The 24,308-nt window shown below is 37.9% G+C and overlaps 1 protein-coding gene across 1 annotated transcript in view; it reads left to right on the forward strand.

The window, feature by feature from the left end:
• Positions 1-24,308, forward strand: part of SYNE2 (spectrin repeat containing nuclear envelope protein 2) — a 155,598-nt gene that overhangs the window by 52,943 nt on the left and 78,347 nt on the right. Inside the window, exons 44-61 of the mRNA XM_069856738.1 lie at positions 286-420; positions 1,083-1,241; positions 2,281-2,427; positions 2,774-2,929; positions 3,331-3,596; positions 4,809-6,912; positions 7,488-7,810; positions 8,767-8,911; positions 9,697-9,912; positions 10,295-10,560; positions 11,341-11,497; positions 13,630-13,785; positions 16,543-16,683; positions 17,024-17,206; positions 17,752-17,889; positions 19,358-19,543; positions 19,927-20,049; positions 21,359-21,541. Coding sequence (XP_069712839.1) covers positions 286-420; positions 1,083-1,241; positions 2,281-2,427; positions 2,774-2,929; positions 3,331-3,596; positions 4,809-6,912; positions 7,488-7,810; positions 8,767-8,911; positions 9,697-9,912; positions 10,295-10,560; positions 11,341-11,497; positions 13,630-13,785; positions 16,543-16,683; positions 17,024-17,206; positions 17,752-17,889; positions 19,358-19,543; positions 19,927-20,049; positions 21,359-21,541 — 5,184 coding nt within the window. The remainder of the gene's footprint in view (positions 1-285; positions 421-1,082; positions 1,242-2,280; positions 2,428-2,773; positions 2,930-3,330; positions 3,597-4,808; positions 6,913-7,487; positions 7,811-8,766; positions 8,912-9,696; positions 9,913-10,294; positions 10,561-11,340; positions 11,498-13,629; positions 13,786-16,542; positions 16,684-17,023; positions 17,207-17,751; positions 17,890-19,357; positions 19,544-19,926; positions 20,050-21,358; positions 21,542-24,308) is intronic.

Below are 24,308 nucleotides of genomic sequence, written 5' to 3' on the forward strand. Positions count from 1 at the left end.
CAACGTGTGTATAGCTTTCTCTTCCACGTAGTTAGAGCAGCTATCCTTGGTCAGGCCACGAAGGGAATGTATTTTTGTGTGTATACATGAGAGAATTGCACATACACCTCCGCCAAAGAACTTAAGAGAACTTCATTAAAACCAGTAAAATTTGGTTAGAATTGCAGCTCGGTATTTGTCCTGTTTGGTTTTGCAGGTAATAATTTTTGCCATTCAGAGATTTAATGTTTGAATATAATGTTTATGGTCACACAAGCCGATTTTCTTTTGTATAATCTCTCTTAGGGTCAAGATGTAAATGGAAATATGTCAGAGAAAGAGAAGCAAAACAACCCACTTCTGGAGGAGAGCAGTGTGTTGTTGGACAGCCCATTGCAGGATACCCATCAAAGCAAAGACACAGTGGGGGAGACTGTTCAGGTGTCTGACAACTGTGTTCTAATACATGTCAGTGTGTGTGTGCGTGTCTGTTCACTAGAATTGAATCTGTAATTTCTTAAAATTTTTACTTGTAACATACCTGTGATTTCAGCAGGTATTGTCACCTGTGTGCACAAGGTGGGTAATGAGAGGCCACTAATCTGGAACTGCCGATCTTTAGGGAACCATAAAACATTCGTACTGTAAAATGATTTCACATGTGCAAAGCTGAGGGAATGATTTGGAGAACTCCTTCGTTGACCCACACCAGTGAGTGATAACAGTAGCTGGGAGAGATGACCATCAAAATATAATAGCGGAAACCATCTGTACTGGAGAAGGAGCAAGATCAATAGTTAAGAGTTGCCAAATGTGTTTAGGCAGATACTTCTATGACATTATTAAAAATCACATGAGCAGTCACTCCTGCTTGATTTGTCATGAAACTGTGTTATAGGGATTAAGGTCTCGATATGGTAAACTGATCTGAAGCAAGCATTTCAAATAGACTCTGGGTTTTGCTCACCTCAGTCTTTTCCTTCATTCACTAAGCTAAGCTAAAGATAGAGTAGGCAGCTTGTGGAGCGTGATGTGCCTTAGTAAACTTAGATTTTGAACCGTGACTTTTCCTAGATTTAAACATTTTGTATTTTTCTAATCAGGGGGAGACTGATAAAGAGAGTCTAGGTATGGACGAACGTGATAGGATCCAAGAGGACATTCTAGACAATGTGGTTCACAGTGGTAAAGCAGAACTGGAAAGGCATCAGGATGGTGTTGGTATTGAAGGTGATGAAACAAGAAAGGAACCTCCAACAGAGGTAACTGGACGTGAGATTACACTAGTAGAGTGATTGAATTTGAGGGTATATGTACACAGTTTAGTTGTGGCGGGGATGATACTGCTAATAAAAAAATAATAAACCCCTCAAGGTATATTGAGCTATTTTTGTCTGATGTGCTGTATACTTAGTATGCATTAAGTCTCTGAATCTTTTACTGTACATTTCAAATTAGTGTGGAGGGATCTTTTTTTTTTTTTTTTTCATTACTATGGACTGACTGCCAAGTGTAGTTTGCTGAGGATGTTGCTTTCCAGTTCACCTGGACGCGTTGTGAAGTCTTCTTACCATTTTGCTTGACTGTTGTTATTTTGCTTGAGACTCTTTCATTTATTTAGATTTCTCATTTACATATTTATTTTGAATGTATGAGGCTGCATTTGAAATGTTGTTGGTGCAGCCTGGTACAAGGGGAATTTTGACAAACTAGAGCAGTGTTAAGGAGCTGGAGCTATAATGAGTGGGGAAAGAGGACGGTAGGTGACTGTTTTCTTTCATCTGTCCCCAGATGATAAATAAACTCAGGCGGAACTTGCAGTCAGCAAATACTTCAGCATGTACATAGAGCAAATCCCCGGGCTACCAATGGGAATATCGCACCTGGTAGTTGACTGGGCATCTAACCACAGACCCTCTGTCTACAGTACACGTACCAGATTTGAACCTCAGGAAAAAGCTAAACATTTTAAATGTATTCAAAAGTGCGTCTGGGGGTACACAGTTCCAGATCCATGCATAGAATAACGAAACATGAACAACTTAGGTCAGGGGAAGAACACTTGCAATCAGCAATTTTTCAAAGACTTTATGGCAAAATTATAGCACTGTTTCTTCTATAATAAATGGTTTCCTTTGTCATAACCTTGCCCACAATAAATAATGAGATGTAACTGTGGTTTTCCTTGTTACCTGTAATTACGAGCTCCTTAACTTCATCATCTAAAGCACTAATTATTACTCAACAGGTTGTTCAGGGCTTTTTGGTTACTAGTTTCTTTTATTTTTCTTACACCAAAAGGAGAAATCCAGTGATGTCAAGAATCAGTTATACAGAGAAAATGTGGAGCAGGTTCAACCAAGGGTGTGCCAGGAAAGTCAAGTCATGAAATCTGCAGCAGCTGAGAACGATGATCTGGAATCAAATTTCCTGGTTTCTGTACAGGAGGTAATTTGCGTTCTGTTATTTCAGGCTGCATTAGTCAATCGCTGAATTTTTGTTTCCACATGGGTTTCATCTGAAGTTCTGTTGTAAAAGAAGGGACATTGTTATTGCGTCAGAAACAAGTTCTGCTTTATGTCTGTCCATGGTAGTTTTGAACTTTATCCACATCCTATTTTTCAGTGTATCTTTTCAGAAGACCAATACTGCCTTTCAGAGGCGCCGTAATCAGTCTTCATTGTATATTTAGAGTTTTACATTAAATTGTTAAATAGTACAACTTCTTTCCATGTTATAATAGTTAGCTGTGATAGTCTTTGCCATCACAGGGAATGTCTGGTTTGTGTTGTAGAACACAGGTGCAGAAGTGGTTGTCCAGAAGGAACTGTTTCCTGAACTGCAAGTAAACACTGAATATTTTGAAGAGGAACAAAAGGTCAATGAGTTGAAAAATGAAGTGGCTGAACTGGATATCGTGCTCATAAATGAACAACTAAAAGAGCTGGAGGTATGGAAATTGCACAGCCATTCCTCATCGTTAATGTAGTGATACGCTTACAGAATAATGATTCACTTGGACAAGGCAAAATTGTTGCATATGGTCTTATCTAAGGTTTGACTGCATGATTAGTCAGTTTATCTACCAGATAATCAACAAACACCGAGCCTTAATGCAAATATATCCATGTAAGTACCGGATTTTGTACTGCTCTTCTAGAGCGCAGTAGCAGCTCCACTTAGGATTGCAGGAGTGCTTCCATGAAGTGCACAGGCATGCGTGCTCATTTGCATATGACTGAGCACATGTATGTTTTTAGATATCTAAGTATTTAACTGTATTTTGTGCTGAAACGTGAATGTGTTTAAGATCCTCTTTTAATCCTCTTTCTGTTTTGGGCTTGATTGCAGAGTTTACAAACTGAACTGGAAACATGGAAAGCAAAATCTCAGTGTCACAGTCAAGAAGCGTTTCCTAATGCAACAGGATCAAACCAAGCAGAGGTGAAAACCACAGAGCCTGTGGTGTCCTGCTGGGACAGGCTACTTCAAGAACTAAATGCTGTGAAGGCCCTGAAGCAACAACAGTACTGTTTAATTAATGAGTACCAGAAAAATCTTTCTGCTGCACAGTCCTCAATGAAAAATTTATCAACAGAAAAAGATAACATAAAAATGTAAGTATAGTTGAGGCTTTCCCTTAATAGGTTGGTCTCAGTTTAGCCCTAGCCCTAGGAAGAAAATTAACTCTTACCCCAGCCAGAATCAGGGAAAGGTTGCAGAACAAATAAAGTCCTAGACCAAATTTCATGCCATACTTCAGTAATGCTTAGACAATACAGTGTTCTATCGATCTCATTATTGTTAGGTAGCAAAAGTCTTACTGGCTTGTAAGTTCAAACAGCCTTAAACAGAATTATTTCTGGCATTTCTCTGCTATCCTTTAGCAACACCTACTGGTTTTAATTTTTAGGCAAAACAAAGAAATGGTTCCTGTGCTAAAACCTGTATAAAAGCCATACTAAAATATTTCTCAAAAAATATGGCAGATGTGAAATATTAATTTTTGTGTAAGGCTTCAACAATTCTAGTTCTTTTCCTGAATAAAATATGTCATTACTCTGAAAGTTAACCTTATTTGACAGGAAGAATTATGTGGCAATAAATACAGTACCAATTCAGAGGTAACCAATGCACACAAAATATTTAGTATCTTATGTGAAGTAGCCTTCAAAACATGGAACTAGCCTACCAGTCACAATAATGTATTACAATAATTTAAAAATCTTTAGAATATTTTAAAAAAATATGAATTTACAGCAGAGTTTAATAAAATTGAGTAAAATCTAGCTGCTAAATGTATTTTAGGTGGCAATTTCAAAACGCTCCTGGAAATAAAAGATGAGTAGATAAACTCCTCCAACTTGATCTTGAATGAATGGGAATTTTTGAGATTTTACTTATAACTGAGTTTTATCTTCACTTTAAATCAGAAATTACCATTAAATGCTGTTAATTCACGTAGAGTTGATTTAACACTATTGTTGAGTTTTAAAATTTTATTTATTTTAACTTTAAAGGAGGCTACTTTCATTTAGGAAATGGCACATTCTATACTAGTACATATTGCAGTTTTAGAGAAGATACCTTAGGTAACTCCTTTCCTGCCAAAATATATAGGAATAACTAATGCTGTACAGATAAGCAAGAAATAATGATACTGCAACAGTTGTTAGGAGATTTGTGAGAGAACATTGATACGTGTGATTAAGGGAATGAAGCGAGTGAGTCATTGTCTGAAGAGTGAAATTCTCTTTTTAAAATGTATCTAGTCCATGTTTTTTGAGAAATTTTTTGGATTTTTTAAATTCTGCTCATATTTTTGGCAGGGGTCCTATGAACAACACAGTTCTTCTGGAGAAAATTAAGGCTTACATCGAGTCCTTATGGAAAGAAAGAGATGTTTTAAACCACTTGAAAACTCAGCAAGAAAGTTTAGCTCAGCATTTAACATGCATGGATAAAGTGTTAACTGAAAGTCAAATGAGGCAATTGGAGCAATGGTGGCAACACATGGAACAAACAGTGCAAAAGAAACATGATCAAGTTGTGGCAGAAATCGATGAATACAACCTCCTTATGAATAAAGCACAGGATATTCAGAGACTGATACAACAACAGCATTTACAATCAGAGCTATATTCCTCAGGTGAAGGAAAAGCCAAATGCCCTGTACTTTGGACCACAGAGCTACAGGATATTAAACAGAGTCTTTCTCTATTAAAAAGAAGGATTGAACTGCAGATGAAAAGAATTTGGAGTGATCAAGAGAAGTTAGCTTTAGAGAACTCTATACATGATTTGCAGAGCAAATTGGAAGGATTATCAGCACAACAAGCTCCTCACGAGGATATTCAGATTGCTGGTCCTGCTCTTGCGAAAGAAGATATGATGAAGAAGCTGAAAGAAAACATTTCATGGGTCAAGGATTCACTGTCCTCCCTCGATCAGAAAGCAGCACTTTTCCCCAGCAATGTTAAATCACAGATCAGAAGTTGTCAGCTTATCAACACAGAAGTTCTAAACAGAGAGCCTGTGATCGCATCACTGGATTATGGGCTCCAGCACATTGCTCCCAACTTGAAGCCAGAGGAGATCTCCGACATGACCTTCCTTTTACAAGCATTGCAGAATTCCTACAAGGCTCTGGTGTTGAAATTGGCTCAAAGACTACAGTACCTAGAGCTCCAGCTGGAGGAGAGGCAAAGGCTTCTTGCAGAAGTAGAAAAAGTTCACTGTCAGCTTCGAAATGCTGAGATGCTTGCCAAGCCTGACATGAACCAAACGAGCACATGCTCAGAATTAATCGATCGACAGGCCATTTTAGAGGAGATTTTAAAGGATGTACAGGAAATAGAAGGGCTTATCTCATCCCACTGTAAAGAGAGTCAGATCACAGCTGGGGAGCTGAGTTTTTCTGAACGGCTGTTTTTGACTGATCAGTTAAGAAGTCTGAAGAACAGAGCAAGGAAGACACAGAGGCAAATTCAGAGTAAGCTTGATGAAGTAGGAAAAGGGATAGCTGTTTACAGAGAGTTTTCTGGAGGGATAACTTCATTGCAGAAAGATCTTAATGATCTACAGGACAGTGAAATGAACCTGGAAGAAGATGAGTTATTAGGTGCCAAGCAGGAAAGGAAGGATAAATGCAACGCACTTAAAGAAAAACTTTTAGCTTTCCAATCCAATTTGTCACAAATAATGAAGTACAAAGAAATCTTTGAATGTGTAGGTCTAAAATGGGACTCACTGCAGCTGGATGAATTGCAAACTAAATTTTTTAAAATTCAAAATAGAATTAAAGAGAAGACGATACACTTTGATAATGTTGCTAGGGAATGTGAAAAGATTGAGGCTTTGCTAAGTGAAATCCAGACTGTGACATCCACTGTAAGAAAAGAAGCTAACATCCTAAAAGATAGCCCTGGCTCTTCTCCTGCTGAGAATCTTATATCTGCACAGATTCTGTTTCAGACAGTTCAACAAATCATGAACTTAACCCAGGAGGTAGCAAATCAAATAAATAAAAATGAGGTTCTTGATACACCGTTCAAAGAATCTAAGAAGGAAGAAATAGAGAGTCTGGAAAAAGACGTTGAGGAATTGAATCAGTTTCTTCAAAACTTGGTCTCTGGTCTCCAGTGTGTAAACAAGGAAGATATCAAGGATGAAATAGAACATATATTCCACTTCATAAAGCATATTCAATTAAAGCTCCAGCAGCCACTTCTGACAGACATAAAGATAATGCAATATGAAAAGATGCAATGGGAAGCAATTCAGAATATGATGCAAGCAAAGTTTTCTGCTAGTAAATGTATAAAGGAGAAGGAAAACCAAGGGCAAAAATCTTTTGCTGCTGTTACAGAAACAAAATTAGAGACACTGCAAGATCATGAAATACAACTGAAGATGGACATTGCTGCCCGTGTTGTAAGTATATTTAATAAACATAACATATGGCCATATGTATTTTCTCACTAATTAGATTAGGTGCCTGTGACTGTAGTGCTTATAATTTCTTTATATCCTCCTTCTATTCTTATAGCTCAGCTGACAAAGTTACCTATCATTCTTCCTATAAATACATATGAGAAGAGGGTCTAGCAAGAGGTAGCTTGGCAATTCATAGTGGAGACATCCCCTGGAGCAGGATATGGCATTGACATGAGCTTTCCTTGTCTGAACAGGACGTATACTGCCATGTTCATAACGGACCTTATGGCTCTTGTCCTGTCATCCTTCTCTCTGCATTTTTGCAGTATTGGAAGTTCCTTCATAACTCCCATTCCTGTGTTTGAAGGCAATCAGTCCCAAAGTTACAACCCTACCCTGTGACCATCTAGGTAGCTGAGTACATTTGCCACATGTCCTTCTCCGTCTTCTCAAGCCAGTTCTGTGAGCATTGGTCTCTAAGACAACCAGGTGTGAAATTCTGAGAGACCATCTGGTGATCCAGAGGAGCACAGGGGTCTTTCTTGACTGTTCCTTTGTATTAATGCTTTCAGAGTGCTCTGGAGGAGGCATGTAAGACTCATGAGCTTTATACCGAGGCTGTTCAGAGGGCTGCCAAGTTCCTTGAGGACTATGAAGTTCAAGTCAAGTCTGCCAGAGCAGAGCTTTGTAGCTCAGAGGAGGTCAGTCAGACTCCACAATGGAAACAAGAAGAGTTCAACTCTGCCAAGGCTGACATAGAAAACCTGTACTCCAAGCTGAAAAGCCTAGTGAAACCAGAAGACAACATATGTCTGGAAAACACTTTAACAGAACTAACCAATAAGAGTTTGGCCTTAAGGAAGAAGGCTCAAAGAAAGGAAGCTGATGAACAAAGGTAAGTTTAAGAGATCTTCCTAGATTTTATTCCTTATTGTTAGAAATTTGACTGATAATAAATGCAGCGTCGCTTCTGCTCTGTTAAAAACAGGAAATTCAGCAGAAGGAACTGTAAATATTTCTGTTGGTCCCAGTTGTGACTGTAATGGCATGGAAATTATCAGACAGTAAGCATACAACTAGTCATTTAAAATGCAGGAATTTTTAGTATATTCTAAAATGTATGTATGGGGCTCAAGTGAGTGTCATACAGTACCAGAATCAGAAGAAAGCAGATTTCCACAATCTCTAGTTCAATGTTGGTGCAGGTTTTCAGAGGGGCACTAATTCATGTCCTCTATTGGCTGTTCTGACGGCTTGCAAAAGTAAAGGCCAAACAAGATGCAGACCATGTTTTCCTTCCTTCAAATATAGGTACAGAAGAGAACTGTAAGCCCATCAAATAGATGTACAGAAAAAGTCTGGGAGAAAAAGTAAGGGGTTTTAAAACTGCTTGCTCATGATCCATTCCTTCTGGTTCTATTAGCCTTAAAATCTGCTTTTGTAATAAAAACAATTGGATTAATTTAAAGGCTTTGGTGATAGAAAAGAGATGATAAAGTATAGAAATAACAAATTAGAAATTTACAGACCACACAATATAGAAACAAATAGAATACAAACTGGAAACTAATTTTTGAGAGTGACTGAGAAGGATGGAGACTTAGATCAAGACATACAATTCCTCTGGGCAGCTCCATGGCTGATACATGGATATAGGTGCCTATATGTCTTTTCCTCTGGGGCATTTGTGCCTGCATCTTAAAAGTATCTCAGATATCGGACGTGAAGTATATAACAAATGCTAATTGCTAGTTGAACATAACATTTTTTTGTATATCCTAGTTGGCATTATGGTTGGAGACAGGAGCAACCACAACAAATTTTGGTTGGTTTACTAATTGTTTCCTACAGGTACTTTGAAAAACACAAAAGCTACACAGAAACCAAAGATAAGGTGCGTGATAACCTTAACAAACTGGAAAAGATGCTTAGACAGTCTTTGTCTCAAATACCAACATCTTATAAAGAAGCTTTGGAGCACTTGGAAGAAAGCAAGGTAAGAGGCTGTGTAGAACTTGAAAAGATCATGCAAAACTATGATGTAGCAGCTATGCACACTGATGTCATAGTAGAAAGAAGTGGAATTCTTTATCTTTTATCTATGAATATCTAAAACCACAGAATATGCTTATAAATATATATGCCTATATATATGCCTATAAAATATGTATGCCTATGAAATAGAATATATATGCCTATAAAAAGGCTGAATTATAATAGGCCATGTAAACTGAGTACATCTTATTGCTGTAGAAATCAAACATTATCTTTGCTTAAGATATTGCTGCGTTTCTGTTCAGATCCCTCATAATGCTTTGCAGGACCAGGGCTGATCAGTTTTCCGACACTGCTGTTGGTTTTCCTTAGAAGTGAAAATTGGAGAATCCAGTTTCCCTACCTAGGACTCTTGCTGCCTCCACACTAGCCCTCTGCTATAATCAGCCTTTTTGCTGTCTTCTCTTTTAGTACTTGTATTACAGGCTTGTTATTATATATGTCTGTAACTCCTGCTCATTTCTCTTCCTTTCCAAATAACCAGAAAGAAGTAAAAACAACCCAATTGCCTGGGTGCACTGTTCTTGCGTTTCTTTTTGCTTGGCTTATTTAACCCATCTTTCTTTGCTGTCTTAGCCAACCGATTTCTCTCATTACAATCATATTTAACCAGCTCAGTGAAGTGATTGCCTTGTTATTAGAGGATCCTGATCATGTCACAGAATGTTTCATTAATACTTCTGACTGTTTTGTTTTATTTATTTCCTTGTTTGTTTTCCCTGTAAGACTTTAGTCTCCAACATTGACTCAGCTGAAGATGATCTTGTGAAGCTGAGACAGATCTCTGGAGAGCTGATGAGGCTGTGCAAGAGAAGGGACGGGGCACTGGGCAGGATTGTAGCAGTGCTGTGGGAAAACTGGCTGGGTTTGCTTGAGGCAGCGAAAGGGCTGGAAATTAACTGTGAAGAACTAAAGCAGGAATGGAAATTCATCAATGAAGAGGTGAGCTGCTCAACAAACTGTGAGTTCTGGGGAATGTGACAGGGACAAAACCCTCAGTAAAATGGCATGTGAAAGGCTGAGATCAGGGCAGAACATCATTTCCCACTCACTCATCAGCCAGTTTTCCTGTCTTTCTCGAACCTGGAATGAAAAATGATGGGGATATTTACAGCTGTAATTCTTTGAACCCAGAACATCTCTGTGTTTGGTTATATGCTTTGTTAGAGCAAACTCAAATGTTTTGGCCCAATTCAGAGATTCAAGCTCTTTGGCTGTGTAATTCCCAGTACATTCTTATGTGTATGAGTAAATGAATAATGTAAACTAAGGTGATGGAATAAGAAAGCATTTTATCTCATGCTTTGATATGCTGTTTACTTAGCTGGAACGAGAAACCATAATTCTTGATAAGCTTCAGGAAGAACAGCCCGAAAGTCTTAAAGAAAAAGAAAAGGCTACTAGAGAGGAACTGGTAGAATTACTAGATTTTGTGAACTCGTTTGAGGAAAACATCAACCAGCAACAGCTCCTCTTACTCTTACTTCTTCACCGCATAAGAAACATCCTGAATACATCTGAAGATACTGAGGCAGAAGCTACCCTTCCCGCCTTGTGTGAGATAAAGGCAATGCAGGATCGCTGTAAAAAGTAAGTGGTGTGAATTTCTGTTGAAGATATGGCATAGGACTATTTTTAAGCACAGAGCACTTTATTGGACATTAAAGAATATATGCTGTAATGCACTTGGAAAGATAGAGAATGCCCTGCTGGGTCAAACCGATGCTTCATGTAACCCATTTGCTGTCTCCAGCATGGGTGTTGGGAGGTAGTACTTAGGGAAGAGACCTGAGCTTGGCCGTATCTTGTGTAGGCTGCAATTCAAATGTAGAATGAATCAGAAGGTATGATAGTTGATTTTGGAGGCTTCAAGCTCTTGTGGACTTCAGTGAGATGTTTGGGTCTTCCACTCTTACGAAAACCAATCCTTGTACTTTTTGCAACAGTGCAACTTTTGCCTTAGTAAATGAATGACACTGTTTAAAATTTGCCTGAAATATTTTTGCAAATTTGCGATTGTACTCGCCCTTCTCCATGCCTGCTTTTTGACAGGAAGTCTTTGTGAATGTCTTTTGCTCTGCCAGTGTTTTCAGGACTCTGAGAACCTGAACTCTGTTTCCTGTTTAAATATGCACGCGATCTGATTTGGTCTACCAAACATATTTTGTTTCACAATATCTGAAGACTCATTTTTGAAGAAACTGAGACAATAAAGGACAGAATCTCAGAGATTTAGTTACAGAAGCTAGTGTTAAAATACAGATTCTGAATATGTATTTTAAAAATATCTATATTAAGCATGCTATTTGATTACTCCTACTTAGTGTAGAGTCTAACACTTAATATGTTCTTGCTGGAAATCCATCATAGGTTGTTTGAAAAGATTCAAGAGCATAAGGATTCTGTACAAGCTGAGATTCGAGAGAGGAGCAAGATCGCTGAGGAATTAAGTGCTGTGACAAACGCATTACAGAATGCTGCTTCTCTGTTATTACAAGATGCTACTGGAAAGGCAGGACAACTGGAGGTTGGTAATGGCTCTCCTATAGTGTGGGGACATTCAGAATGTGTTCTCTTTTATGCTGGGATTTGAATTTGCTCTAAATCAAATTAGTGCCAGTCTTTTACAATCTTGGATGTTCTGCTTCTGGTTTGGGGTCCCAGTCACTTATTTTCTTTAGAAAGGGGATGCTTAAAGCTGGAGAAGGCCTAGGAAAAGTACAGAAGCCAAAGACCATGGTGGTAGATGGGAGCATTTTCCTAGGGGTTAGAATGGGAGAGAAAAGTTAACTATACCTTGAGGAACTCCTGGAAACCCATGAGCCAGCATTACTGTTGTGAAACCTTGTGGATTTGCCTAAAAGGGATGGTTTTCTATTTGAAATTATTTAGAATTAGCATTTAGAGTTGGGCACTGCTCTTTTACTGAGTTCTTTGTATCCAGGAGGAAATGTTATCGTTTCAGGTATGTGATGCTTGCTCTTTTCCCTCATATCCAGACTGTGCTACTCTGAGCACCTTAAACTCTCCTAAAAATGAGTTTAGACCTGGTTCCTGTTACTGATGCAGTCAGCACAAGCAAATATTAGCAGCAGTCCTATTGAGTGATTTCTTCGCAGCAATGTGTCACAGTGGAACTGTTCCTTTTCAGACAATTTAGCTGAAAAGTTTGAAAAATTCCATAATTTTACCTAATGCAGACACCAGTAAGCCAAAATCTGCAGAGCAATTTCATCCCTACTTTCAAAGAAAAGCTGGTTTCTTTAGAATCCATAGTGTTATTCAGGGCTCCATTGTGTTTATTGAATGGAAATGCCTGTTTCATTTCCAGATCGCAAGTCTAGGTTAGTTGAGTGGCAAAGTTAGTTTTAACTCAGTAGCATAGGTGAATATAAAAATGGATAGTGATATCATCTAGTTCTCTAGGAAGAAAATTGGGACATTTGTAAAAGGCATCTGCTTTCCACCTAAAAACTCTGTGAAATGCGACCATGCATTTATGTACAGAAACCTATTTGCAGAGACATGCTTTGTTTTGGAGACTAATATTTTAACTGATTCTTTCAAATTCAAGTCAGGGAGTCTATAAATTCCTGTAAATGTTGGCACAGTCTTAACTGGGACATTTGACACCTCCAGCCCTCTCTCTAGTAGAATGAGGCACACAGCTGTTTCATGGGTTTCAGTTTTTTAGTATCAGACCAGTTGTTGTGGGATGACAGGAGATAAATCAGTCTCAAGACTCATGTTATTCTTCTGTGCACTGTATTTGTGTAAGGGAAAAGAGTCCCAAGTGAAGAGTAGGACTTAATGGATTATCATTACCCCTGATTGAAGAAGAAAGGGATGTTAATTTTAATGTCTCAACGAAGGAGCTTTAGGTCATTTTCCCCAGTAATCTGAGTTAACACTTGAGTTTCTCAGACAGCTGAGCATTGGGAAAAGGAGCCCTAAAGCAAACAAATGTAACTTTCCAACTTGAAATTCTAGAAAACCTTCAAAACAAATGATTTTTTCCATTATTTCTGCAAGAGAACTTGGATAGGATTTCATGTCTAGGCTAAAGGCTGGGGACAGTTGTTCAAGTTTCATTTATCTCATAAAAAGCCACATTCTTCATGCAGAACTGGAAACTACTGTTTTGAAAGAGCCTACTGTGCCGCTCTGCATAATTGCCTGAAAGCAGACACTTCAGCTTGAAACCTGCTGCTTTTTGTGGTCTTTGTGTTGTTTATAATAATGAAGGAATGAAAGTTGGCTATTAAACGCCTTCCAAAGAGCAAATGCACTTCTAGGAAAAGAGAGAGCACAAAGGTTAAGATTTAATCACAGGACCACTTCAAGTGGTTGCATTGCTGTACCTGTCAATAAACATCAGTATGTCAGTTGTCTGAAGTCGAGTAGTGTCAAGTTTAATTCTTACAGATGGAAAAAGCATCATTTGATTGAATGAGTGAGTATTTCTCAAGGTTAATCTGCTTGCAGAGGTAGTCAGTCGGGTTTGGTACCACAAAAGCAACTTTTCCAAACCATAATCATGGTAGGAAATATAAAACATTATACATATGTATGTGGATGTATACATATGTACGCATACGCAAATGCACATTCTCTCTGTAAAAGCTGGTAAAACCACTGAAGTTATTCTTAATTTTGTAGGAGGCTCAGGCTGTGATTGATAAAGGAAGTCAAACTCTGAAGGATATAAAGGAGAAACTTCATAATAAGTATTCTGAAATGCATACATTAGTTCCTGCAGAGATTGAAACACAGTTGGAGGACTGCAAGAAAGTATTGGAAGACCTAGAAGAAAAGGTAACTGTTGATGTAATTTTCATATTTACCTTTTTGTAATGTGTAACTAACTACAGCAAGATGTGATCAATGTCATAACTATAAATTTCAACTTGAAACATTTATTATTTTCATTTGCATTTTCCTCTCACTGAAAACAAACGCCTGAGGAAAGATTCCTCATGTTAACTGTCTCTGTTTAGAATAACCTAATAATAAGTGGTGTGAATATACTGTTTTTCTTTAATAGAGGACATAGCAGAACCACTGGCGATAAAGTCTAGGATATTATATGGATCTTGCCTTCTGTCCAGTCTGATTCTTAGTCTGAACTAGTAGTAAAAGGTGATCGGGAAGTTTGTGTTGTTGAACTGAGAATATATTTTTAAAACTGAGCTAAAGGAGGACTTTGAAGCTGGGTTTTTTTTTTATCTAATTTACACAAATGGTAGATTATCACAGCATGGTTCTTTATACCACCCTTTGGGAGATGGTTGCATTCCCTTAAAAGCAAATAGGGAATTTAAAGAACTAAATTATGTTGGCTTGGCTTTTTGCAGTGTTTTCTATCTAAAGTGTGTATAAACAGTTAACTGAAAGCAAATTTAGAGGAGAATGGCGTAATACTGTAAGCTTGGGGTCAGGCTTTAGCATGGTATAATTGTTATCTTTTTTTTCATTTGTGTTACTTTTAAAAAGAAAAAAAATCTTTCCTTTATCTTATTTCAGAAATAATAATGGTTAATGCTAATTTTAAAGGCTAAATCTCAGTAAAGCTGATAAAACTTTTAAGTTTAATGAAGCGATTTTGAAATTCAGTTACTTGTTAGTGTGTATCAGATTATTCATTCATTTTATGTTTCATTAAATATTTAGAAATATACTCATTACAACTTAATAGTTTTAATTTGGTTAACTTTCTAGTTCCTGTTTCAAAATGGCATCATTTTTTAGAACCAACAACAAGGTAGGAGAGAGAAGGAGAAGAGAAGTAAAACAGTATTTATGCTTAGGTGGAGTTTTTGTTCACTGTTCTTTTACTGAGATAAAACATTATCCCAATACACACATTATATTGGAGTGAGATAAATGATCCTGGAAACTGGATAACATTTGCTTTTCACATTTAGGTACTGGAAAACAATATAAACTACCTTGGATTTTTTTTTTTAAATGCACTTAGGAGATCAGTTTAGTTACATAGTAGGAGGGACCAGCATATGTTAAATTGAATTAACTTTTCATATTTTGAGGGAATTATGCTTTCTTCTAAATCTGCTAACCTAAAAATGAAAATAAATTGTACTTTTGATGCCATGCATTTCATGTGAAACATGTAATAATTTTTTCATGTAGGAAGTCTTGAAATTAAAATCCTACCCTACCAATGACCAGAACGTTGGTATATACAGCTTTTTTTCTGAGGAAAGATAGGAAGTCAGCGCTTTGTCTGCTTTCTCATTTCCAACTGCATCACATCATTCATACACGATCCACTTCTGTTTTTGGAAAGTAGCATTACAAACATCAGTAATTTTTCATGTTTAGTGTATTCTAGAATAGTAGCAATGGTCAAGTTTTTAGTGATTACACTCAGAGTTCCTTTTTTCCAAGGAGTCTTAGGGACTAAGTAGAGACTGGACTTCATAGTTCTTTGTACAAGCGTAAGTGTTTGAGTGGAGCATGGTATTTCTTTTCGCCATGTATTTATTTTGATTAGTGCAATTTTATCAATGCCAGTGCACTAGTGTATTGGTCTGACACGATATGTTGGAATCTACAAATAATAAAATAAAGAAATAAAACCAGATAAATTATTCATTAACTAAATTATGATCTGAATTAGTCTTCCACATAGACTTCAGTATAAGGAGCTTCAAACCCAAATAACTGCTAAACTAGAAATCTTTTGCATCAGTGTAGCATAAAGCTCTCCAAAGTGCATGTGCCCTGTAAATCCTAGGGCTGAAGCTCACAATTTACCATGATTTAGCAGTTTCCATGTGCTTGGCCGATCCCAACAACTAGCAGATTTTATTAAGAAAAGCTGTCTTTTAGGGCTAAGAGGAAGGACTTTCTTACTGCCTGCACTTCGTTTGGTCCATAGTAACCTGGTACCTTACTGTGTCACTTGGTTCTGCGCTCAGACATTTGCTCAGCTATAGCTTACTTGAGAGTTTTTTCTCTTCACATAGAAAACCAGGCCCTGCCGTGGACATATTTTTCATTTCTGTGGAGTTAAGCAGGATAAAATTAAGTTCCAACATACTTTATGGGGTTCAGAGCTTTTTTATTTTAATAATACATCTCTACATTTATATTTGGAAGAATCACTGTATATTGATGCACTTCCATATTCCCTTATTTTGTACATGAAGTAATAACCATCAGCTGAGACATAAAGGTGTCGTCCTAGGTTTCTTAGAGCACAAATCAAAATGTTACTTTCCCCAATGCAACGTGGTTTGCCTCTGTTACAGGTTAGAACAGTGGCAGCTGAGTGAAACACCCAGGGAGCTGCAGCATGTTATAATTTTATTTCTTCATGGATTGCCTTTCTTAACCAGTCATTTTGAAGTGAGAGGAAATTATTGAACAACATGTAAACATTGAACTCATGTTAATGCTTCTCCCTGCAAATGTAATTCTGTTCCTGTGCTCTTAAGGGGTTCATCAAGGGAAACATAAAAAAGAATTTGAATATTTTTGGTGAGGTGGTGCACAGAAGCAAGCAGGTCTTTGTAATCTCCCCTGTCATTTTCTCTTTACTCTTGACAGGTTAGCTTTGAAACCTTGCAGAGCTCTCCTCAGTATGTGCTGAAAAACAAAGCAGAAAATATTAACAACGGCCTCCAAGCTATTGAAAAGATGTTACAACAGAAGAGTGAAAACGTTGCAAAAGCCAAAGAAGTTCAGAAGGTAATCTTGCCAAAGGATTTTTGTGGGTGTTAAAAGATTTTTGGTTGTTTCTACAGAGCCTGGTTTAGCAGGAGCATAAAATGGACCTCCATTCATTTTATGTCTGTAAAAGGAGAACTACAAGGAAGCATTGAGTTGGTGAATATTTACCAATTCTTTCTCACAGGAAAATACATGATTTTTTCAGCTGTGAATCACACTGGCAGATGCAGAGTGTTCTGTTCTTGCTGTATCAGTTCTGAAATCTTTACAATTCCACATGCCTCCATGAAGACCAAACAGTTCTGCTGTTGTGTTTGAGCCTGATCTTATATTTCATTTCCCCTCATTCCACGCGCAGCAAATCTGGGATATGCTGGACCTTTGGCATTACAAACTCAATGAGCTGGATGCAGAAGTGCATGATATAGTAGAGCGGGATTCCTGCCACGCACAGGAGTTGATGGATATCTTAATGACCCCCCTTCAGCAGTACCAACAGGTCTCGAGACTCGCTGAGCGCAGAACTGCCATTTTAAACAAGGTAGATGAAAATGTAGAAGTTTTAAAAAAATCACATCTTATGAAAAATAATGAAGGCTTTGCATAAAACATCATTTAGGTCTGTCAGATGAGTAAAGAGTCAAAAACTTTCTGTAGGTGCATTGTCTTATTATAGCTAAAAGTTTCTGGGGTGGCAAACACCACCTCCAGCTGTTGCCCTGAAGGACTGGGCTCTGCACCATGGTTGGCAGGGGTTAGCATGGGGTATTCATGCCCCTGGATGAGTGGTAAGATCGTTCTCTGTAACTCTGCTAATGGGCTGTCTATTAAAAGTCACATTGCCATATAAATCACAATAATGCCCCCATGAAATCTAAGCACATAAGCCCCAAAATTTCTTTTGACTAGAGGAGATAGCTTGAAATCATGGAACTGTTTCAGAAAAATTACAATCTTTATTTTGCCATATGATTTTAACTGGCTGATGAAAATGCATCACATTTTCTTTTAATCTTGTCTGTGGATGCATTTACCTTATACTATAAATGCATTTGTACCTTTTTGTAAAATCCTGTCATTTCCTAGGCTGCCAACAAGATGGAAGAATATGATGAACTCACGAAGAATGTGAAAGAGTGGATAGAAAACACCAACTGCTTACTAAGAGCAGATGTTCAAAGTGACTCTGCAAAAAGCTTACGCAAACATACTGATGACCTTCAGGTAAGTATTAATGCAGATACGTGGTCTTGTTAGAACTAGTTGCACTGTACAAATACAAATTTGCATTATTAAGTCTTACTGGCATAATAAGTTACTGTTTTCAGTAAACCCTTCAAATGCAAAGTAGTTATAGTTGACACTCATGAGATACAGACGGCTGATGAGACTCATGAGATATGTCTTGTGATAGTGCTGAACATCTGTCATCCAGAAACATCTGTCTTCCAGAAATGCATGATTATTTTCTGTTACCCTACTCTGTGGCTACAATAATTTTTTACTGCCTGAATATATGTGGTTGTTCTTGCTGTATTGTGTGTATGTGATCCAAAAAGGGTAAAGTGCTATTTTGATGCCTGTGTGTTTGATGGAAGATGGTTAGATGTCATTTTGAAGTGAACCGTGGTTTGGAAGGCAGTTCTCATTGTATCTCGGAGGTAATATCAATTTATAATTTCAAGAATTTAATGTTTGTAGTGTCACAGGGAAGATCAGGGCCGGATAAGTGCCAAGAGGATTTCTGGCAATTTCATTCTTGAAATTCAAGTTTTCTACTCATCTGCTCCCTGGCTTAGGTCAAGAAAGAAATTCAGTGCTCTGAAGATAGGTTTTTATATAAAAACTAATAAGAATTCTGTACAAGAAGTAGCTGACTGTTCTGGACTGAGATGTTACAGAGCATGTAGCCATAATGGGAAAATTGTGATTTCCAAAATCTGTGAATGTTTTTGTGACAAATGCTAATTGTCTCTTGTGTTTGTGATTTTGAGTGTTTTATGTGTTCTGGGCCAGGAAACTACTGGATCTTGAAATGCACCCAAGGTTTGTATTAGAGTTGAGACATGCATTCAGTTCTTTCCATCCTACACCACAGAGACAAGTGAATCACATGCATTTCTTGCAACCCTCGGTGTTCTCCATGAAGACATTCACCGTAATTAATCCAAAAGCTCATCCAGTTAGCTGCAGGGAAAGGGAAGGATCTTCCCGTCATGCACAATGAGCCAGATATTTTCTGGAGCATTTTGTAACGTTTGCTGTCTGCAGAAAACCCTTTTCAGGTGTCTGGCTGACGTCTTGTTCATGTACTTGGGATCAGCCTGACTATGGCACAGGAGAATGGAGAAGGATCTCCTCTAGTATCTCGGTTTTTTTCTTTTTTTGGGTGTGGGACCTCTCTTTGAGTTAGAAATCTTCCTTTCCATGGTTTTTGTCATGCTCACATAGACTTATTTTATCTAACAGATTTCCTTAAAGTCATGGCATCAGCCTCTTAGTTCCCTGCCTGCAGTATGGAACAGTTTGGTTTCCTTAGGAGTGAAGTGTTAGTCTGAACTAAGCTTTTGGGGATGTGTTCAATGGTCAGTGACATAGAGGAAATAAACACTGTTTCCTTCTGGTCCTGCCCTCTGTGAAACTTTCAAGGTCAACATTGATGGATCAAACTAAACTCTTATTTTATCTCCAGATGGCTTTGGAAGACTCAGAGCAAAAGCAAAATCTTTTACACAGTGTTTACTTGGAGCTGGAGGAACTAACACCAGTCTTTGAAACAGACAATATAATGCAACAGCTAAATGAAATAGATGATCAAGTAGCAACTTTGCAACATGAGATAGCAGAGATTCTTCCACAGCTCCAGCATGTGGCTGATGTAAGTTTGGGTCATCCATAAATGCCTTTTATGAGAGCTTCATCATATGTTAAGAAATACAACTTATATTGCCTGCACTGAAAAAAGATGTGCTGATTTCAGGAAGTGTGCCAAGTGAGGGAATGAATTGTTTGGAAACAAACCATCAAAAAGTCTTTGGTATCTAATTAAGCTGTAAAGTTCAAGAGCATTGATCAAACTACTTGTTTAGGAGGAGAAATGCAGAGCCTGTTGACTGGCAAATTAACAGGGCTTATTTTGCTGGAGTGTAGGGCTCCTATTCAGAATGACATTTCTTTTTAACTTTAAATGAAAAGCAGAAATGCAAGCTGGCTTTGGTATTTGTACTATCTGCTAATACTCCCTTTGTCCCCAAAATTTAGGAATTGGATGCCATTGAAGCTCACATGAAAGTGTTTGAGAAGGACATTGCCAAAATGAAGACAATCCTGTCATCAGAAGATCTGTTAGAATTTTCTCCTAAAGACCAACTTAAACATGGACAGGTCTGTGAAAACTCCCTTATGGGCTTTTTTCCCTATATATTTATGCATAAGTTAACATAAATATCCTTTCACAAGCATAAGGCTATTTTGTGATTGCAAACTACCATGAGCTAGTGTTTAGAATATGACTTTGAAATGTTAGCATTACATAAATTCTAACTCTTCGGTCAAAGATCAAAATTATTACTTCAGTCATGACTTCAGCAACATGTTTCTACAGTAGCAAGTAGCCCAAGAGAAGAAGATTGGTTGGGCAAAACAGTTGGTGCAGAGGACCTGATACGTGCTGTATGTGTCTTGGGGGGTTACTTTTGACTGGTTCTGTAGAACGGACATCAGTTAGTGGCCTGGGTGTCTTTAGAGGCTCTTCTGCTTTAGTTTCATTTGAAAGAAATCCAGTTTGCATGGTCTAAGACAACTGCTCGATGGAAACTCTAAGGTGAGACTGTTCAAGAAGCACAGTCACAGTTTGAAGGAAAACATTTGAAATTAAAGTGCTATTGAGAACATGTCCATAGAGATCTCACGTATGTCACTTCAGCACATGTTGTCAGATATATTTGAGTGTCTCCATTTTTGGTAAGTTTATGGCCTGACTTTCAGAAGTGCTTCTTGCACATCACCTTTATTAGCTTCATAGAATCATAGAATGGTTGGAGTTGGAAGGGAGCTTAAAGATCATCAAATTCCACTCCCCCTGCGATGGGCAGAAACACATCCCACCGGATGAGGCTGCTCAAGGCCTCATCAACCTGGCCTTGAACACTTCCAGGGAGGGAGCATCCACCACTTCCCTGAGCAACCTGTTCCGGTGCCTCACCACTCTCATGGTGAAGAAATTCCTCCTTATGTCTAGTCTAAATCTGCCCTTCTCCAGTTTATAGCTATTCCCCCTAGTCCTGTCACTACAAGACTTTATAAAAAATCCCTCCCTAGCTTTCTTGTAGGCCCACTTTAGGTACTGGAAGGTTGCTATAAGGTCTTCTTGGAGCCTTCTCAGATCATAGGCTACTTTGAAATGACACGCTTAGTAAATAATAACTGATCTGAATGTGACGCTTTTTTGTCACTTGGCAAACTCTTCATGTATGTGCAAAAAAGCAGAATTGTAAATGTAACTTGTGTCTGCCTCTTGCTTTAGGCAACCTCACCATGGATTTTTCACTTATTTGTTCAAAGATTAAAGCATTCTTTCTTCTTAAATAGAAGCTCACCAAGGACAACTTCTGCACGCCATGAAATTAGTATGGATTAATGTGGATTTTTCCAACGCAGTATGACATCCATTGTCTATCCTGTATCCTAATAGGTTATACTCGACCATGTCGGCCCCATGCAGAAGACCATTGTTCATATACAGTCCTATGAAGAAGCTCTTCAGCTACCAGGGGTGAAAATGCAGCCTTTTTCAGTCTTCCAAAGAGCAAGGCAACTCTTGAGAGAATTGAAGAAATTAGAAAAAATTACTAAGGAACAAAATGACCTGCTAGAGGTAATAGTATTTCATTTTTTTTTATAATTTTGATCATTAGACAGTATTGTTTTTACAAGTGTATAGTACACCTGCGATGTAGTGGTTTGGGGTTTAGTCCTGAGATTCTTTTCAGTTTTTCAATTCAGTCCCAACTGACACCAAATATTTTAGCATGTTGTAGAAATGAAGACCCAAGTATACTATGACTCAGGTTTGCATGACTCATGATTGAAGTTCAGCATTATATGTAGATGCTCACATCTGCAATGCTTGAGTCCTTAAACTTACCTTGAACATGGAAATCCTTTGTTGACAGCCACTTGACAGACATTGCAGACAATTAGTAGCGGAAAGTCTTTTACTAAAGACGATTTTCCCAAATCAGTGTGCCAGGAAAGTGACCATTTTCCACCGCTCTCACTTGGTTAATTCATTATGTTGAGGCAGGCCAGCTCCTGCCCTCTGAAGATCCCATGCAAGGATGTGTCACTGTAAATGAACATGTGAGAGGGATCTTGGAGATGCTGTTGGCCAGACCAGGTTTGGGAAGAGCACTGATATAGCAGCATCGGTGTGACACACAGCAGTAGCAGAAGGCAATGTGAATGAGTCGGTGAGCATGAACTTACATGCAGTAATGGTTATAAAACAGCTATGCTCTCTCCCAGCTTGAAGTTGTATCTCTGAAGCATTTCACTGATTGATGCGGTTGTACCAGCTCAGGAAGGTTTTAATGCAGGGGTATCGGCATCAAACCCCATTGCCCAGGGTAGATATACCTGGAGGCAACCTGAAGTTTGGTTATACATATTCCCACATCATCAGAGGTATGAAAATTCTTATGTGACCCATCCATTTCTCAGCAGGATGATAGCAGCACCTTCAAAAATTATGCAATGTCTTTGCTGATTTGTTCTTCCAAATCTATTAGACTAAAGCAGATGCTTTAGAACATCTAACTTTTTACTGGTCATTTTGGAGGCCAGGCAGACACAAGTGGTAGCTAAAACATGAATGTCCGACTTTGATTTTCTGTTTATGAAATGAAGAGCACCACACCAAGAGAAAAACTCAAACATACTACATGACTGATGTGTGCTTGGGGAGAAAGCACTGACTATGTGAGGTCCATATGATCCCTATGATCTTTTTTTCAGTCCATACGATTTCTTATGCCTGAAATATGGATGTGGTAAGATGTACCTTTTTCAGAGAGTTACCGGATTAAATAATTGAGAATTTTTGAAACACTTTAGAACTGTTAGATACAGGACATGGCACTTTGCAATTGAAAAATGTTATCATAAGACTTCTAACTGCTTTTTGTGGAGCATTAGGTCAAGGTTTAGATATTTCTCCTTTTTGAAGCAGCAGTAATCTTCTTTGCTCAGAACTTGCCTTTATGTCCTAGGCATCCTACAATCTGTAGCTGAGTGAAATTTCTTTGTGAGAAAACAAGTTGGAAAAATTGCAATTCTTGGCAGCTAGGACATCAAACTGTGCAAAAAAGACTTTCGGGTTCTGTTGAATGTGTTGAAAGCAGCAATACTACACAAGTCTAGCACCTGCTAAGACATAACAAAGGATAAAGCTATTATAAGCTGACATTTTGAGTGCTGCATTAGAAAGGTAGTAAGTATCCTGAAACACAGGAAAGCAAATGAGGGGCAGGTTTCTTGCATAAATATATATGTAGGTTTTTTTTTTCCTGAAGATTAATTTTGTAATGTTAGTGTTTGGATGCATTGGCCCCTATTTTGCTGTCAGTGATGCGATAGGGTGTTGCACTAATAACTCTTGTATAATTAAGTTGCAGTTTAACGCCTGTAAAAGCCTAACACACATAAAACCTGTAATAGGTAGTGTAAATGCTTTGGGGCAGGATTTTAGGCAACTTAAATCTGCATTCAGCATTGCCCTCTGTTTTTTATTATGGCCTCTCAAGTGCCACACCTGTCACTCCCTAAATAATGTCATCAGGAAGAGGAGTTGGAAATTATAGCTGCTTCTACTGGTTTTCTGTGCAAGAGAGTGGCAGTGTTTGCATATCTAATGATTTATTGTGCTCATTTCTAGTAAGCTCTTCCATAACAAATACAATGCCTGCTGCATGTGCACTACAGGGAGGCTTTTTCCATGGGTAGATCTACTGGTATTACCACAATATGAAAAAGTAAAGAGCAAATATTAAGCAGAAAATAACTCAAAAGCAGTACTTTTAGGAAGAGATTCAGTCCCACATATATAGTATAATTCATGTTATATTAGGAAAAGGATAAAATAGGATATTAGGAAAAGGGTAAAATAAAATATGATAAAATAAGAACAAAAAAAAAAGTTATGCCCCTTAATGGAAGTCAGGGAACAGATGAGTTATTTTCAGGCAAGTGGCTGTGTTTGTGTATCTGCCTGTGATAGAAAACACAGGAGTCTGTATACAAAGTATTCACATTCTTTAGTTAGTCAAGAAGTTTGAGGTAGTATGTGTTTTATCTATTACTAAGCAGTCCTTTTCACGTGGAACTGAAGGTATGGATAAGAGAATCTCCCTTTTAGAAGGACTTTTAGTTTCTCATTAAAACCGAGCAGAAGACAACCCCTTTTTTTTTCTCATCTTGTGATTCTTTCGCTATGGCATGAAGATTGCAGGCCACAATTAGTTATCTTCCTCAACAATTTGTTGTTTCATTGTTTTTTGTTAAGTGGGGGAAAATAGTTGGTTTTTTTTCCTTTCAAAACCTGTAAGTAAAAAAAAAATATTTAGAATTTTATTAGTTTGTATTTT

Source organism: Phaenicophaeus curvirostris, chromosome 5 (assembly GCF_032191515.1).
Source record: "Phaenicophaeus curvirostris isolate KB17595 chromosome 5, BPBGC_Pcur_1.0, whole genome shotgun sequence".
NCBI classification, from domain to species: domain Eukaryota; kingdom Metazoa; phylum Chordata; class Aves; order Cuculiformes; family Cuculidae; genus Phaenicophaeus; species Phaenicophaeus curvirostris.